A 19,116-nucleotide genomic window follows, 5' to 3' on the forward strand; every position below is an offset into this window, starting at 1 on the left:
GCATACTCGTCATCTTCCTCCCCCTACCCCTCTCACATCTACCCTTCTCCCCCTCCCTCCTCCTAACTACGGTGGTTTGAATCTCATCAGTAGTCCTTAAGGTATTTTAGTATGATTGAATAAAAAATGGCATAAATAAACATCCTGCTCATGAAGGACCACCTGTTTTATATTGCGAGAACGGTTTCACATCCGATTCTGCACGCTTCATCAGTTCTTTTGATTTGACGGTGGGAAGGCGTCGTTGGTAATCGGCGCAGACCTCCACGTAACGATTGTTCAGAGCCAGGCGTCGAGGAATTCTCCTGGGGCCTGTCTTATAAAGACTTGTGATAGAAATCAATCACAAGTTTCTTGTGAGCTGCAATGCAAGTTGCGATTGATTTGGGGACTTGTGATTGATTTGAAGGCTATATAAGACGGGGCCCAGATTACAGAGCTGTGCACCCTGCTCGAGAATTATCAAATACTTTTCATCATCAGAATCACGAACATCAAAACCAAGGCTCCCTCCTTTTCAGTCTTTCCCTTAAAAAAAAAAGAAGAAGATGAAATGAATAAAAATGGTGTCAAAATATGTTCGGAGACGTACTTGAAAATCATAATACATGCTATCCACAAGTCTGTTCTATCATACTTTGGTGCGAAAATGTCAAAGTTCATGATAAATCACAATTCTTGCAACTAAACATTCAAGAAAACTTTTAAATGTATTAAAAACATCCTAGTGTATGAGGCTTAAGAAAAAATGGTTTACTTTTTATAGTTTTGACTTTGGGTATTAGTAATGATATAAAAAGTGAGCAATCTACTTGCACAAAATAATGGCAGGCTTTAAGAAAAGGTTTGAGTGGAGCCCTGATAATATATGTATAACATGATTGTGTGTGTATGTGTGTGTGTGTAATATTCAAATCACAAAGTTTCATATGGAAGCAAATCAAAGCACAGCAATAAAAACAAATGTTGTACGTGCAGTGAAATCAGACTATGTTTCATGTATGTATACAAAATTGCTTTTATTCTTTTTTCCTACACACATTTCGAAGAAGACCCCGTGGTGGGGCGGATACCTTCTCTGACTCCCTCTACCTCTAGTTCATTTTGATCCCTCACCAAAGACTTTAGACACCAATCGTTCCCTTTATCATGGAAACCAATCCACACCCATCTAGAAATTATACATCCATGTACAATCATGCTTTGATACCAATAAATCAGTGTTGTGACTGACTATAAACAAAACATCGTGTGCAGAATAAACATTGATATCCCTCAACACTCTTTGTCATAGTTTATTCAGGTGGCGATATGTCATTGATATGTGACTGAGTATATTTGACTAAGTGTGTGTGATTGAGTGTATGTCACTGAGTGTATACCACTTAGTGTATGCCACTGATTGTATGTCACTGAGTGTATGTGTGTGAGTTTATGTCACTGAGCGTATGTCTGTGAGTGTATATCACTGAGTGGATGTCACTGATGTGTCACTGAGTGTATTCCACTGAGTGTATGTCATTGCGTGTATGTCACTGAGTGTAAGTCACTGATTGTATGTCACTGTATGTCACTGGGTGTATGTCACTGAGTGTATGTCACTGAGTGTATGTCACAGAGTGTATGTCACTGAGTGTATGTCACTGAGTGTATGTCACAGAGTGTATGTCACTGAGTGTATTCCACTGAGTGTATGTCACTTAGTGTATGTCACTGAGTGTATGTCACTGAGTGTATTCCACTGAGTGTACGTCACTGAGTGTATTCCACTGAGTGTATGTCACTGAGTGTATTCCACTGAGTGTATGTCACTTAGTGTATGTCACTTAGTGTATGTCACTGAGTGTATGTCACTGAGTGTATGTCACTGAGTGTATGTCACTGAGTGTATGTCACAGAGTGTATGTCACTGAGTGTATTCCACTGAGTGTATGTCACTTAGTGTATGTCACTGAGTGTATGTCACTGAGTGTATTCCACTGAGTGTATGTCACTTAGTGTATGTCACTGAGTGTATGTCACTGAGTGAATGTCACTGAGTGTATTCCACTGAGTGTATGTCACTGAGTGTAATATGTCACTTCATAGGGGATGTCACTACAGCTCTCCGCACCCCTTTGTCCACCTATTCATCTTTATGTCAATTTACACGGGGAATATTTGTCAAGATTTGTGCAACATCAACAAGATGCTACCAATCAAGGATTATGTTGATGCCATACGATTGTGAAAACGACACTGAGTCATTTTCAGTTTTGCTGATAGTACCTGCTTACTGGCAACGTTGCTTTTTATCATTTCAGTTCTCGTAGCTCTCTGATCATCTGAATTCTTTACGAACGTTTTCAATGTTCCTTATAGGGCCCTATTTTTTTTTTGTATAGGCAGGTATTTCTTCTTTTTATACCTCACCTGTACAGGGCAAACCACACATTTTTCTTTTTAGTCACTGTTAACACGTGCTTTCTTTAGAGGAGAAGCTGGTTTACACTGATATTCTAAAATTAAACAGCAGTATATACAGTCATCATGCAATTTGTGAAGATTTGTAGATCGAATAACATCATGAACATGGAAATAAATCTTGCCACAGAAATTAAAATCTTTGTATTTCATCAGAAGTAAAGTATCTTTCCATCTATTGTTTATGCACCTGCAAAAACATCTGAAGATCATCTTCCATCATTCGTGACGAAAATCAAAATAATCCTTGTCGATCAAACTACCGCAACATTCAAATAATAGCGTTATAACAACATATATGTGACTGAATGTAATTTGAAAGTTACAGGAACTCAACAGAATTTTTTTCTCTACTATCCCATTACTTCTATTTTTTTTCTTTCAAGGCCACCCATTTGTTGATAGTTTCAGATGTTTTCTTTGTTTTCCATCATTTGGAAAGAATCAGTATCCCGTTCACCTCATATAAGTACACAGGATGTGTTCAGACAGGAAAGTCTTGTTGATTGAAACCTAATATGGAGGCTTGAAATATTCAAAAAACAGTTTGTGGTTTGTCTCCCTGGTGGAAGTGTTAAAACATTTGTCCAAGGCCTTTCCTTTAAGTCATGGCCATATTAGGTGGATAAATCTGTAGGCCTATACATAGATAGTCTAACACAGATAATTATTGATTATATCCGTATATTGTACAAATATTTAGATGAAAATTTGGCAGATTTTCACTTTCATATACAATTTACTGTAAGATCATTGTTCTCAAATCTTTATGTTACATTCAATTTATTCATCATTTTCAAAAGGAAGCTTGAACAAGGGTCATTCAGAGAGCTTGAGACTACCATTCTCATGATCATGACAAAACTGGTAATCTAAACTCTAATCAATAATTTGTTCGACTCATTTTTTTTTGCTATGTTTTTTTTTAATAACAAAACAGCCATTTATTGTTCTGCTCTTTTTCTAGGTTTTATCATTGCTAACACCACTGGAATTTCTTTATTAATTCATCATTATTTTCTTATCTTAAAGGAGTATAGTTGCACCATTTATCAATATTAACGTCTACCTTGTCTATTGACGAGGGTAGGATGTTTACTCCTATCCCAAGCCTGGCTATTACCAAGACTACTTTTCTCTTCATAGATCTCAGCTGGATTCGATGAGGGGAGCAGCAATCGAAACACCACGGTGAAAACGCTTTGCTTTTTAACAATATAACACAGCCCTTATTCCCACAATGATCAGAATCATTTCTGTCGACGTCCACTCGGAGGTTTACAGTAGTTTGGTCCCGAAAGTACAAATAGCTATTATTGCTTTAATACACACTCTGCCTGAACTATCTACTCTAGATCACTGTGAGTCTCTTCTTCTAAGACGACTGGGTAAATTAGGTAATGGACGGTGGCAATACCTTCCAAACGGTCACATCAGTATTTCGTCATCGGAAAAGGGAGAATGAGATTTACATTCACACTTCGACAGGCACGGGTAAAACCGATTGTACATGGTGATTGAGCATGAGCAAAAAAGTAACATATTTTGTACTGCAATAAAAAGCTGGCACACACAAATACACATACACACTATATAAACCGACCGACAGACACATAAGATGAGGGAATTTTTATCATTATTTTCCCCACATTATTTTCCCCAAATACTTTGTGTTCATAATTATATCATTTTTCTTCATTTCCTTGCTTTTCGTTTGCTCTCTTTTATTAAAACCGTTTACTTATACCAAATAAAGAGAAAAAGAAAAAAAAATATTTACGAAGCATATTGAGATTTTAGTTACTTGTCATAAAACTTTGTTTATCCTGTGTCTACTCTCTTACATTACTAGCAAGCCATGCATGGTCGGTAAACTCGTTCTACAGTAGCAAGATTTTTTCTTTCGTCGACTTTCCCCTGTCGGCCCAGGTCAGCCTACTTCCGGTTTCCCGTTGGCGTAACTGTGGATTAAACTTTCCAAATCTGCTTTATCACTTTCATGATACATAAAAATTGGACTATCGTTTGGAATCAAGGTTCCCTTTTGTCTGCGTGATGTTTATCACTATGGTTACAAGGGAAAACGAAAAAAGAAATTCCCATCGTAACGAAAAACAAATCAGAGATCAGTCCTACTTTACCCTTGTACATGATTTACATGATCGACCTCCGCCACCCGCACACGACATCCGCTTGGTCCAATAGACCTGAAATCATCATCTAGGTGATATAAAAAGATAAATAACTTTCCTTCACCAGAGAATGATAACAACTCGTCGGACGGTGAGGTCCTAAACATTGACAGACTTTGACATTGATGATGGAGTTTGTGACGATGAGGTTTGTCTTGACCCTTTTCTCCTTCCTGGTTGTAGGAGGACATTTAGTGGCTACCATGACAACGCCTCCTCCTGCAGAAGGTAAGTTACCTTTAGTTATGCACGTTTACTTTCTTTTTATTCATCATGGTCTTTAATTCCTTTCTTATAGATTTATTTCATTGTCTTCTTCTTGATCCGGTATAGTTTGCATTCATATGTCATAAGTCCTTCATAAACATTTTACACGATTTACAATAAGTCCTAAAAACACCCTGAATTCGCTGCTAACACTTATGAGCATTGGGTTTGTTTGTTTGTTTAATAGATACTTTATTTTCTGCAAATCAATAAATCAATCAGCAAATCAATATACATAAGGCACATAATCATGAACATGTGGTAAATATACAAGATAAATTCAAAACTGAGTCGTTTGACTTGCGTAAACAAAGATATAAAAGGTAATTAATGATACAATATACAATATGCATGTCTATGCAGCGGGGATTACAACAGCAATTATGATTATGGAGCGATTATGCGGAGGGCCGCCATTGCAAGCATAGCTTGAAAAGATGGCCGGCCAGAGGAAAAGGTAGGGACGTATACTAGTGTCGTAATAATACAATACAATACAATACAAATTCTGCTGCGAAGATAGCAGGGGAAAATAAACTCTGATGTGTGATGGTGGTGGATGTGCGTGCAAGTGCTAGAAAGTGCACAAGGGCAGATATGCTGGCATGTATATAATCGAATTGGTTTGCTGGAAGAGGGAACGATATGCTATGTTGCTATTTGGGAGACCAACATTAATCATATGAATTATTTGTTTTTAATTTTTCATTTGAAGTATACTGTAATAAAATGTGCTTCTTTAAGTTTGCTTTAAATGAAAACAAGGAGGCACACTGTTTCAACTCCTCAGGAAGAGTGTTCCGTGTATCCGGACCGTGATGTCTGATTGACTTTTGAGCAAGTAGAAGCTTTGGATTACTTAAATGAAAATCATGGGAACGACGGGTTGGGTATTAATGAATATGGTCATTGGTTACTAAGGCATTATAAAAAAATGGTAATAAATTTCGTGTGTGTTTATACATAAATATGGCAGTTAGGTATATATGTATATCATGGGCCTTTAAAGTTTTTAGGCGATAAAATATAGGATCAGTGTGAGCCAAGAAATTTGAGTGTGTGCATATACGAAGAGCGTTTTTCTGAGGAATAAAAATTGTATTTAATTTAGTTTTGCTACAGTTACCCCATACAATATTGCAGTACATTACATATGGTAAAAATAAAGTGTTATACAACATTATTAAAGTTTGATCATTAATCAAATACTTTATTCTCCTTAAAACACCAGTTGTTTGAGATATTGCTGTAGTAATATTCTGGACATGAGTATTCCAAGTTAAATTGCTATCTAGGGTCACTCCTAGAAACTTGGTTGAATGTTTCTCAGCAATGTTTATATCATCAATATAAATACTTCTAGGAAGGGTGGGTAGGGATTGAAGAGTATGGAAATGTATAAAACATGTTTTATCAATATTCAATGAAAGCTTGTTACTTCCAAACCATTTCGAGATATTGCCTAATTCTATATTAAGTGTATCAATCAGTGTTGCAATATCCTTGTGGGAGTAAAAAACGTTAGTGTCGTCTGCAAATAAAATGAAGTTCAAACGAGGGGAGGAATTGATGATGTCATTAATGTAAATCAAAAAAAGTAGGGCCCCGAGGATAGATCCCTGAGGGACACCACATGACACGTTAGAATATAATGAGTAACTAGATTTAAATGCAACATATTGTTTGCGATGACTTGGATAACTTCTGAACCATGACAAAGTAATCCCTCTCACGCCATAATTCTGTAATTTTTCAAATAAAATGTCATGATCAATAGTGTCAAATGCCTTACTAAGATCCATAAAAACTCCAATTATGTGTTCTTTTTTAGTAAGCGCATCAATAATATTATCGACAGATTTGATTATAGCATAATCGGTAGAAAATCCTTTCCTAAAACAAAACTGATTCGCATTCAATACATCATTTTCAATCATAAACCAGTAAAGACGCTTGTAAACTACTTTTTCTAAAATTTTCGATAGAACAGGCAACAATGAGATGGGTCTATAATTTTTCATCATTGATGGATTTTCTCTTTTATAGATGGGGATAACTTTGGCGATTTTAAAAGAGTCTGGATACTTGCCATTAAGTAGGGATAGATTGAATATATGGGTGAGAGGGGCTGCTAGGGGGTAAATCATTTTTTTCAACAAATTCACCCTCAAATTATCAGGCCCACAGGATTTACTACATTTCAGAGATCGAACAGTATCAATAATTTCACATTCATTAATTGGAGTAAAAAACAAAGAATCTTGATTAGCGTTACCATATACAAGTACTGTATCACATAGCATTTAGTTGAATTAAGATAAACTGAGACGTTGTATGTAGAGAAATGATATATCAGCATCTTGCTTTAATCAAACCGAATCTACTACGAAATCAAACCTATATTTTGCAGTAGAAACAATGGGGAATGAACCCAACAATATAGAGGAATACAAAACATAAATACACGTATCTAACGCTCTGCAACAAATCAAACATATTTTTAAGTGAAATTCAAACTCATGGCAGGGAGACAGGTGCAAAAAGAGTTAGTTCAAACAGACACAACAGTAAAGCTTTCACAATATAAGAATAGAATATAGAACGTGTAATTGTCACATATTTTCCCCAAATAGTGACATTGAACATTACAATATCAACACCAAGAACTTATTTCCTTCTGTTCTTCTTATCAATTATGTTTCATTACATTTCCTCTTTCTTTTCTGTCTCATTTTCTAGTTAATTCGTAGCTCATATGAGTTGAGTGTCTCTTTAGAGAGAAAGAGTCCAATTACATTAATAAAAACAAAAAACAAATCACCATCAATTTACTCAACTTGACTGAAATATTCTAAGGTAATCAGTGTGATATGAGAAATTCGGTGAAGTTTACGACATTCTTTGCACCTTGCGTCAAAGTACAAGTTTGAAGCGTACATTTTTTTTCTAGATCACAGGTTTGATTTTGACTGCAGTCGTCTATAATGTATACTCATGTTCTCTACTTAGACTGGAATACATCTTGACTTTCATTTACCGCTTGAACGTTGTTTCGATCATATACTTCGTCTGTCTATTATTTCCCACACATCGAGCCACGATATCGATAGTTAACACAACTTAATGCCTGAAATTTCGAGGTCAAGGTTCATGGCAATGATCTGATCCCGTTTAATGATTAATCACGTGACCATATCTGGTTTCCATGACGACCCTTATTCATCATACTTCAATCCATAGATGTCGATTCAGAGCAGCCAGTGAGAGATTTGTTGCAGGAATTCCGGGACGAAGTAGCCGAGCTCCAAAGAATGCTACGAGTGATACATAGTTTGCAGGTATACATTAACTGCCATCCAACCTTTTCTTTCCCTCGGCACTCCCTCTCTCTCTTTGCCCTTGATCTGTGCGGCGTTTTCCTTTTCATTTTTCCCTGAAGAAAGGAATGTGGCCAGGGAGACAGTAGACTGTAGAGATAGGGAAATTCGAGGTTATTCCAAGTTTCTCTTACTAACATTGCTTCAAATTAAAAGGAAGTAAAAGAAAAAAGTCTTTCTCTGTCATGTGACTATGAAGTCATTTGTGTAAAAACCCTTACATGTGCCCCCCCCCCAAAAAAAAATAGCAGAGGAGTCTGATTCAATTCAATTCAACTGGAGCGATATACTAATAGACAGAAGATATATGCTTTTGTCACAAGTAAAAGGATTGTAATGAAAAGAGGTTAGGATGTGAGAGATACACTGAAAAACACACGTTCTCTCTCCTCCTCCCGTCTCCCTTACTGTATTCCGAAAAAAAGAACCGTATACTTGGTATTGTTCGTCATCGTACCTTTACATGCTGAATATAATGTTGCGATTCCAGCTTGTAATTAATGTTTATGCAAATGAACAGCATCCTATTGAAGTACAGCACATTATCACACTGTTTATGTCTTACTGGTGTGGGATAAATAAAGTACCTTTGTGTTGTGCTCGAATTATATAAAAAAAACATTATATGATTATTGTATATATAATATAAATATATATTATCAGTCATCAATGTTTTAATGACTGTTGAAAAAGCGGCATTTTTGATTATCAAGTGTAGACAGTAAAATATTAACGTAGCATAAAACACATGGAGTTTTATTGAATCTTGATAAATCCTCTTGAGCATGATTATTATTTCTCGTCGCTCAAGATATGATAAATATGTTATATCATCCTCTTTCTCTTCTAATGACACGTTCGTTCAAGTTGATTAAGGACCAAATTAATGCACTGAATGCTGCAAATCAATGTGAAAGTAAGGTTAACTGAGATATATTAGAATAGTTCTTTATTCATTTTGCCTCAGTCATCGAGAGACGGCCAAGGTGAACAGCAGTCATCCGAGCTGATGGTATCTTCACCGCCTGTCCGTGAAGTCAGTGAAGGTCTTCTCACCAAACTTCGGAGGAGTCGACGAAATGTGAACAGATCCCTCTCTACGACATACACGACCAATGATTCTCATGGTGCCAACGGTGAGGGCAGAACAACAGAAATGTAATCATACCCAAAAGTGTAGTATTTGTTATACAACCTGTACTAGGAGTTACACTCGTTTATACTCTTCAACACTTTACGAACTAATCGAGGAGTCGCATGATACTTAGTACTGAACCAGTTGGACCATTCAATTTTATGCTATAATAACACAGTGTCAGTCTAATGACATTGTACGGTTGATTAGAGATATGTAGAATCACACGAGACATATAGGGCCCCATCTCTCTTTCTCTTCTTCTTTTAAAACAACAACACATGAAACATTCTTTTCTTTTTTTCTCTCTTTATTCTAAACAGTGTATAATAATCATACAAGATAGTCATGTTTTGCTGGCCTCGGCACGAATTCTTACGGGATGGAGGTGGCGCATTCTACATCATTTCTAATGCCATTATCATCTGTATTGTTATCAAGAAATTTGATGATAATGAATAATTGAAGGAAGAATAGCCGACCTATAGAGTTATTTTAAATGCCTTTCTAAACACAGAACGGAAGGTCTTTTTTCTTCCATTCCTATACCATTAATTTCCGTCAGGAGCCATATTTCCATTGTGCACTGTCCATTGTGCACTAATTGAAACAATAATTATACTATCAGCAACCATCACACATCATAATAAGCAAACACCATTACATCAGCCATCCTGTCATCGCACACAGAGAGTTAACCACACTCTCATTCTATTCGTCACCATCACTCCGATTCGATTGCCAGCCATCACGTATTGATCATGAAACTACCAGATGACTACCATCACAGTAATACGACCAGTATATTCCTTCAGTCACCATCAAATACCCCTGAATAACATTTGAAACTATCGAACATTATTATCTACCATCACATACCATTAGATACAATCATTCACCCTTAAAGGGTGTGTACAGTTCTGGTCGAGGTGAGGATTTGGCTTTTAATGTTTTGCAAGATATTCAGAAACCACTTTATGAGATGTCAAAGAGCATGCAATTCTAAGGGGTATAAAAAGTTAATTTGACGAAAATTGGTTTTGAAGTGGCTGAGATAGCCAAAAACAAGGTGAAACGAAGAGATCCTAATAAAAGGCGTGGCATGTCGCCTTTTATTATTATCACTTTTTGGGATATCTCAGCCATTTGAAAACCAATTTTCATCAAATAAATGTTGAATCCTTCTTAAAATTACATGCTCTTTCATATTTCATAAGAGGTTTCTCATTACCTGGTATCTCACATAGGAATGTTCAAAACATGAATCCCCACCTCAACCAGTACTGTACAGTCCCTTTAACCACTATACGATACCAGTTGCTCTAAACCTAACATTGACCAATTATCCTCACACTTTAGCTGTCTTCAATTTTGTACCATTTTAATTTCAAAGTTTAGTTTATTCATTTATTCGTAGGGGTAGCAACAAATCCAGTCATTCACAAAATTTATTTCCATTCGTATCTTTGACGGCAGGAGGAGTTATCTACACCCACTGGGGACAATCGAATTGCTCGGATGGAGCAGAACTCATCTACACTGGTAAGTTCGTCAAACTATGATACTCGTGTATCAATCTAGGCAAATCCTGAGGAAGAATTGTTCATAATAAAATCAAGTGAGATCGCCTACTTCTCTTTTAACCTTAAGTTTGTCATGGCATTAAATTCTTGCGCTTATCAGAGTTACATGAATTTATCATAGCTCGTATATAGATGAATTTTGATTAAGACAATCCATGCTCGTACTGTAAGTTACTATCGAAAGAAAAGATTATAGATTGGTAAAGAAATTGGCGTGCATTTTCTCCCTCTACTTAATTGATCGACCACGAATGTGTACGTGTAGCATTTCTTTATCTTTCTATTAAAGGGGCTTAACACTTCTTTCTTTTTGGTTGTCTGTCAGTGTCGAAGTCCGAGAAAGACTAGGTGTGTCCTCGTTGATGTGTCTACATGTGACTGCGTAGCCCCAAACTGGAGGCGTACATGCATTAGGTTGGAAGACAGGTAGATGCATGTTGATGCTGTCTCACTCTTATAGCAGCTGCAGGGCGTTGGCGGCGGTATCTTCAGAGGCAGTTACAGCCTTCCTTGTAAGGGCCCACTGGCGATATGACAATGTATGCAGCAGTCTAGAGTTCATGGGCCGTAGATTTGCCCATCTGAGAGGGCCTTGAGGGTGTCTTTGAACCGCTTCTTGGGGCAGCCTTGTCTGCGACTACCGTGGTGTGTCAGCTCCCTATAAAAGAGATGACGAGGATCTTCCAGTCTTCATGCAGATGACATGACCGGACCATCGAAGCTGATCGAGATTGGAGGATTTTGGCTTCGATGCTGTCAATTGGCTTTGTCCAAGCATTTTGATTTGTGATGCGATCTTGCCAACGGTATGCTAGATGGATCGCAGAGAGCGCACTGTTCCGGCTCTTTGGCATGTGTGCGGTACAGGATCCATGTTTCCCAACCAAAGAGAGGAGATAAAAGGACTACTGGGTTGTATACCTTGAGTTTGGTAGAGAGGGAAACACCTTGAGTTTGGTCGAGAGGGAAACATCTCTAATTTGGTCGAGAGTCGAACGTTCCTGTGCTGTAAGATTTTGGTACGTTATAGTCTGCTAACTGCCATGCTAGCCATCTTTATCGCTTACTGCGATTTCGTTGTCCAGAGTACCATCACTGAGAGATCGTACTGCCCAAGTGTTTAAAGCTGTTGGCATTCTTCAGCGGTGTTCCATTCATAGTGATGCTTGGCTGACAGAGAAAATTGTTTGGTGTGGGATGGAGGGGGGCTTCTCTCCTCCCGAGACTCTGCTCCCGAGAACCTGTTGACGTAGCCTATAGGTGGTTCTCTTCGATTGCGGACCATCAAAGCACAATCATCCACAAACAGACCTTTGGGAACAAACCTCTCTAGCACACTTGTCTCAGTTGCGGCAAGGCGCCGCAGATCATCTAATCTGTAGCTATCTAATGTAGATACCGAGCTTAAAGTCTCTAACAGCATGGAACAGGACTTGCGGGACTTTGGTGACACTGTCGAATGCCTTTGCTGTTTCCATGAAGACTGCGAAGAGGCTCTGCACATTCTGCTCGACGATTTTTTCCTAAACCCGTCTAAAAACGGATGTTACGATTGCGGTGGTAGATTTTTCTCTGCAATGAAAAGATCAGCCTATCTAGGTTTACGCGGGCGACACTTAACACTATAAAGATGATAAAGATTTTGATTAACACATATTTCCATTAAAACTAAGGACTTTTTTTGAGGATCTAATTCTCCTTTCCTTTCTTCTTCCTTCTCGCATCTCCTGTAGGCTCAGTGGCAGGAGCGTATGCAACGCATGACGGCAGCGGTTCAAACTACCTGTGTATGCCAATGGAGCCGATCTATGACCAGTTTGAGACGTCTGCCCACGCCAAACGAGGTCTGCTGTACTCCACTGAGTTCGAGACAAACACGGCGCCGGTTTACCGAGAACTACACGACCAGACGCCAACATGTGCTGTGTGCCGAGCGCCGCCAAACCGCTTGACGAAACTCATGATACCGGGCCGTAACGTGTGTCCTTCTCAGGAATGGCGGCTGGAGTACAAAGGCTACCTGATGTCAGGACTTTACACACACAAGAAGACCGAATTCATCTGTATGGACGGAAACGCGACGGCCTTGCCAGGAACTACTGGTAGCCAAGACGGTGGCGCCTTCTACATGGTGGAGTCCCGCTGTCTCGCTGGCGGCGGGATGCCGTGCGGACCGTATGTCAATGGTTACGAGCTCACCTGTGCCGTCTGCACCATCTGAGGCTTGACGACTAAAATGAAAACATACATGTCTTTATAAAGCTTAATGACGTTAGTTATCTACAGAGCAGGAATAAGTAACTTGTCCATCTGTTATATACCGTCATGGAAGGCAGACTTTGCAAACCTCTTTGTGCAACGCACTATCAATGTTGTACATGAAAGAAAACGATCATTGTATACCATAACATTCTGTGTATTTTTTTAAAGCGTAGAAACACACAGACAGAATGACAGATAGTCCAGCACAATGGAGAGGAATAGAAAGATTATTAAAGTTCCAAGGTTAGAAGAAAGTAGTAAGGCTTTAAAAGATATTGAGGATATGCGCTGCCGCACTGCAAAAAATCGGTTGAAAAGGCGAGTAATTATAGGGATAAATTTCAGGAGCTCATTGTGGTAAGATCTCCGTGTATCACTTCAAAATATAAAACATATTTCTAAATAGGTAATTGGTCACTGTTCTTCTTGTTGATTTTGAACTTCAACAACATTAACAAGAACTTTCCTATGAAGTTCATGATTTTTGAAAAAAAAAGAGAGTTGGAAACACGTTTACACCAAAGTAACACCAGTCGATATGATCCCCTACTGGCACTGTGGGCGGGTATTATACCATTGACATTAACACCAGCACAGTGTCAAAATATCACCAGCGTGATGGTGTCAAATTGGCACCACAAAGTACCAGGTGAACACTTTTTCAACACCATCACAACAAATTATTTTCTACACCTGCGGGTGTGGTCCTCTATATTGACACTTGATCGATGTTAGATTTGACCGTATCCGGGCAATTACCCCCAGAGGGCAATTACCCCCCAGCTAAATACTGGTTAGTGGTAAGGTGAGAGTTAAGATTAGGGTTAGGGTTAGGTTTAGTGTTAGGAGTTTGGGTTAGGGTTAGGATTAGGTTCAGGATTAGGATTAGGATTAGGGCCAGGGGAAGGGCCCGGGGTAATTGCCCAGGGGGTAATTGCCCTAGACCCGATTTGACATCCATGATGTTAAAGCTAACACCAATCTTTCTGCACTACGGTAATCTTGTTATTGTAGATACTGGAAGGAAAACAGACTCAAGAAGAAAAAAAGGTAACTTATAGCAAACACGGTAATGCCTTTGGTAATAAATGTAATGTGCATAAAGGTGTGTGTGTATATACTTCATATTATTTTTAACGGTGTCCAAAATCTGTGTGTGTGCCATCACACATAGTATTGTGTATGTTTCTGTTTGTGCCATGTATAACGATGTAGTATAGGCCTACCAGCCTACAAACATCACCGTGGCATATAACACGTATCAATATGTACACGACAAATTAAAAAAAAATGTAGGAAGACATAATAATAGTCCTAGTAAAAGAGTTGTATGTCAGTTTATGGAAGAAGAAAGGAAGAGAAAGAGAGAGAGAGAGAGAAAAAAAGGGAGCAATAACGAGAAGAGCGATTTGAGTGGTTTGAATAACTTTGAAGTGGAAACAAAGTACGATTGAGCCTTATACGTACAAAGTATATATTCATGCAAATTATAAGATAACAGCACTGCATGCATATTATGTATGTATTATAGATACACGCACACACTCATATATATATATATATATATATATATTATATATGATCCCATATCTATGTACGTATTAAGACAGAGAGAGAGAGAGAGAGAGAGAGAGAGAGAGAGAGAGCGACGGAGAGTTGTGAATCAGAATCATTGCTTTGCCCTATAACATAGCAATTACTCTTACAGTACATTATTATTATTATTATTTCTTTGTTTAACGTCTAAACCGTTGTGTGTGTCGTCAGTTCCTATAGTGCTTTTTTCCGTCCTGGTCGATTGCAGGGATATTGCATGACATTGTGTGAATATGAAGCCATGAAAACTTGTTGAACCTTGTAAATCAGATGCTTTAAAAAATCAAAACTTGTGAATGAAGAGAAAAAAAAAACATACAGGGCTATTACAATATTGAATTCTCTCCATGTAAGGGTAGATTGCAAGATCATAAATGTTTAAGATTGTGGTGGCTCAATTAAGAAACATTGCTGACTGAGCCTTATAATTATGTTTAAAAGGGAAAAATGGTGTGTGAAATAAAGGTCTTGTTCCACACTATCCAGATATCTCTGTAAAAACTCTACATTCTACATGAATATTGATAAATCAATGCCGATAATTTATTATCTAAATTTTATATTTCACAGATTCCAAATGGCATGCGGCATGCGCAGTCTTTATACTGCGCATGTGTAGGGGGGGGGGGGGTTGTGGCTGATTATAGATCTATAGGTCTGTAATATTGAAACTATGTGAACAGATGTTGCCTGAATATACAGCGAGAAATTTAGAATGTCAGATAGTCATCATACAAAGACATTGTGATCAATACACATAAAAATAATAATACATGAAGAGTTTGTTTGCAAAAACAGATAAGTCCATTTTTGAAGATTTTGAAGTACGGTCTCTGTCATAAAGCACAAAATAATACCTTTCAAATGATATATTGGTCACTACATATAAAGATATATTTTTGAAGTTATGGTCAAAAGAAGCAAAAATTTTCTTATTATTCTCTTTATTTTTCTCGACCTTTAATCGCAAATATCTCCATTTGACAAAAATGGACTTATCGGTTTTTGCAAACAAAATCTTCACATAGTGGTCATGATGGTAACAATGATGGGATCATTATAATGACTTTGCTAACAACAAAGATAAAATTGATGACAATGTCAGAAAAGTGTTAAGGTGTTGATGGGAGGAGAACTTTGAACACGTTTGGTTCATTTCAAAGCTGATTGTAATAATCTGAGAATGACATTTTATAGATCAAAAAAAAAATAAAATGACGTCAGACATTGAAAGTTTGATCATAAACGTTCCAATAAACCTAAGTCAACGAACGGATATTCAGTTACTTTAATAATAATTGCTATATGGGCCGAGAATAATGAATATCATCCAACACACACCATACACACAATCAAACAAAATAAAGACACGGTACTTTTTGAACCTTGACGTCGCTTGTGGAAAAAAAAAATGTTAAAATCTGAATGCCACATCAAATGAAACTATGCTATGGGGTGGGGTGGTGCAGGACTAAGAAAGAAAAGTTCAATGAATACAATGATGGCTAATGGCCTAAGTATTTTTCATCTGAACATAACACTGTGAAATCAATGTATGGCCTATCATGCATCTTTATCTACGTGTCGAAGCCTCTACATGGTGCTTGTATAGCATACATGATGTAGGCCCCTGCATTACCACGTATTATTAGTTCAGATCGTTTCATACAATAAGGCGAAATATAGGGGAGTGGGGTGGAGTGCACATATCATAACAACAACAGCTAGTGCATTTGATACTTCTTCTTTGTGTATAAATATAGGATGGGGGGGGGGGAATTTCTTCATAGGATTTGTACTTACTTCATTGGTTTGTAACTGAAGATTGAAATGTTTAATCAGAGTGTTACGGGCATGACAAGGAAAGTCAAATGACCTGCATTAACAGGATCAAATGCAACATTCCAAGATTGTAGGATTATCTTGACCAGGCAAACTGCAGACAGTTGAATTTCACAACATTTTAATTGATATGATAGGCCTCTAAAGGGTTGTAACACATGACAAGATATAACTGAATGAATGACGAGAGTATCAAAGGAAATAATGGAATGATAAATTAGAACCCTATTTGATTCAATAAACAAATGACCGATAAAAAGACAAAATAAATAGCCTGTAGACGGATAAGCGTCTGAATTCAATGGGAAAACTGTATAATATGTATATATATATATATATATATATATATATATATATATACATGTATATATATATATATATATATACACTGTATATATATTTTTTCACATCTGTATATTGCCTGTATGTTGTATCTCATGTCAATGGGTAAGATCCACTGAATTGAACGTTAGGATGAGTACTAAAGTGTGTTTACAAGTGTGTTTCGAAAGTCTGGTTGAAGGCCTTTGAAGTGTTCGTACATCGTATTTAAAAAAAAAAATACTAGTACTAGTACTTCATGGTATTGCTGAGTGCGGAAGTGCTTGTGACCGTTCGGCTCAAACTCGCACGTAAGTGTACTCGGTACAGTATACTGAGTTAGGTTGGTATCTTGCGAAATTATGGAATCTGCGAAATGATGTCTCAAGTGTTGTATGAACCCGAGTACGTGTGGGAGAATTAATTTTTTATCCAGACAGAATAAAATGGCTGTTTTTCATACAGTAGGCCTACTGAATATACAATGATGAATCGTCAATTCGATCTTACAATAAATATCATTATTCTCCCTTATATTCGCTATACGTGATCCCATTTCAAGCTTGTCGATCGGGAAGGGGGGGGGGGGGGGTCAGGGAGCAGGTGCCCCTCACGAAAATAAAGGTGAGGGGACAAACATATAATTTTGACCCCGCCCCCATATTATAGAAATGGAAAATCCTTGCTGTTTTGGTAGAAAAAAATCTCCAAATATTTCACCCGATACGTGTATCTCATTCATCATCATTCATTTGTTTACTGTTTTTCTGAGACGAAGGTGGATATGGACTGGGCATGTGGCAAAACTCAGGATAGATGCACTTACTACAGGGAAAGACACCGCCGGCGCCACGTTTTCAAAAGTGTGTGGGGGGGGGGGGGGGGGGAGGGGCATTTTCGCGTTTCTTCAGCAGACAACAAACAAACAAACAAACAAACAAACAAACAAACAAACAAACAAACAAACAAACAAACAAACAAACAAACAAACAAGGTCTTCAGCGCATGACCGGGCTCAAAGGTTAAGGTTTCATTCTATTTTCTTTCTTTTTTTCTACTAACTATAGTCTACCACCTATTAAGTTTCGGGGTAAACAAAAAGTGTGTGTGTGTGTGTGTGTGTGGGGCGGGGAGGGGGGGGGTGGGGGAGCCGCCCCCCCCCCTTTCCGGTTCCCCCGCCCATGAAAGAGGGGACGTCTCAAGAACACCTGGAGAAGCAGAATGGAGGAAGAATTAAAGGCCCTAAACAGATCTCTCCAGAGAAATGGAGGATGTTAGTTGCTGCCCTATATACCCATGGCAATGGAGGCATACCAGACAGTAGGCCTTATTAACAAGCACAAGAAGTAAGTAAAGTAAGTATGGGTCTTTAAGTAAGTAAGGACGGAAACTTAAGTAAGTAAAGTAAGTATACATATGTAACACATCTAATTGAGTGGGTAAACTCTTAATACTTGAATCCAAATAAAACGACCAGTCAGCGGGGAGCCATAAATGGGTGGTTCGGTAACTCTTGAGGCCTGGGCTCCAAACTGCACTTTCGGAGCATGCGCAAATAGAGGACGTATTTTCGCACTGATGATAATTTGTCAGACGCACTTCAACCTAACCGCACAGTGTATCCGGTCTGCGTATCTATTTCTAGGAAGGAACAACGTGAAAATCTGGGGTGTTTTAATGTTTTTTGCGATATATCGAGTTGGAAATGATGGTTGGCGTTTGATGGTGATATCAAGAGCAGGCAGTTTTCAAACCGTACAATTAATGGTAAGTATGATAAAATCAAGCACCGAAGAATCGAGAAGTTCATGGATTGTCGCAGTGCAGCGCCTACGTACAGCTATGTGCGTCACCGGAGGGGAGGTACGGACACAGCCCTCCTCCCAGCTCCGCGCACCGGCTTGCCGCTCCGCTGTTGTTGTTGCATGTACAGTACCGCCTCCTGACTTTCATTGGGTGGTTTTGGCCTGTGCTTTGGGTGTAATGACTTCATGCTAACCATGCATGGTCATGCTACAAGTACAGGTACTCATGCAGGTACTGCTGTACGATACTAATAGCCAGTGTTCCTGCCCCAG

At 38.2% G+C, this 19,116-nt stretch overlaps 2 protein-coding genes across 2 annotated transcripts in view; both read left to right on the plus strand.

The window, feature by feature from the left end:
• Positions 1–4,858: 4,858 nt before the first annotated feature.
• Positions 4,859–13,302, plus strand: LOC139733536 (uncharacterized). The gene is made up of 5 exons (XM_071644345.1): positions 4,859–4,883; positions 8,163–8,260; positions 9,267–9,457; positions 10,852–10,976; positions 12,751–13,302. Exons 1-5 carry the CDS (start codon positions 4,859–4,861, stop codon positions 13,236–13,238), a joined length of 927 nt encoding a protein of 308 aa, XP_071500446.1. The 3' UTR covers positions 13,239–13,302.
• A 5,340-nt stretch (positions 13,303–18,642) lies between these two features.
• The window catches only part of LOC139733553 (phosphatidylinositol 4-phosphate 3-kinase C2 domain-containing subunit beta-like), a 48,374-nt gene continuing 47,900 nt past the window's right edge, over positions 18,643–19,116 (plus strand). Inside the window, exon 1 of the mRNA XM_071644365.1 lies at positions 18,643–18,805. The gene's annotated coding sequence lies outside the window, so the exon portion shown is untranslated. The remainder of the gene's footprint in view (positions 18,806–19,116) is intronic.

Source organism: Diadema antillarum, unplaced genomic scaffold, assembly GCF_040938485.1.
Source record: "Diadema antillarum isolate AM-2024a unplaced genomic scaffold, OU_Dant_1.0 seq00000481_RagTag, whole genome shotgun sequence".
NCBI classification, from domain to species: Eukaryota; Metazoa; Echinodermata; class Echinoidea; order Diadematoida; family Diadematidae; genus Diadema; species Diadema antillarum.

Excerpts from the sequence above, each read along its gene's own strand:
- LOC139733536 (XM_071644345.1), top strand. The coding sequence starts at position 4,859 with ATGACAACGCCTCCTCCTGCAGAAG. Across the intron at positions 8,261-9,266 it reads GAGTGATACATAGTTTGCAG|TCATCGAGAGACGGCCAAGG; the intron begins GTATACATTAAC and ends ATTTTGCCTCAG. Across the intron at positions 9,458-10,851 it reads GAGGGCAGAACAACAGAAAT|GGGTAGCAACAAATCCAGTC; the intron begins GTAATCATACCC and ends ATTTATTCGTAG.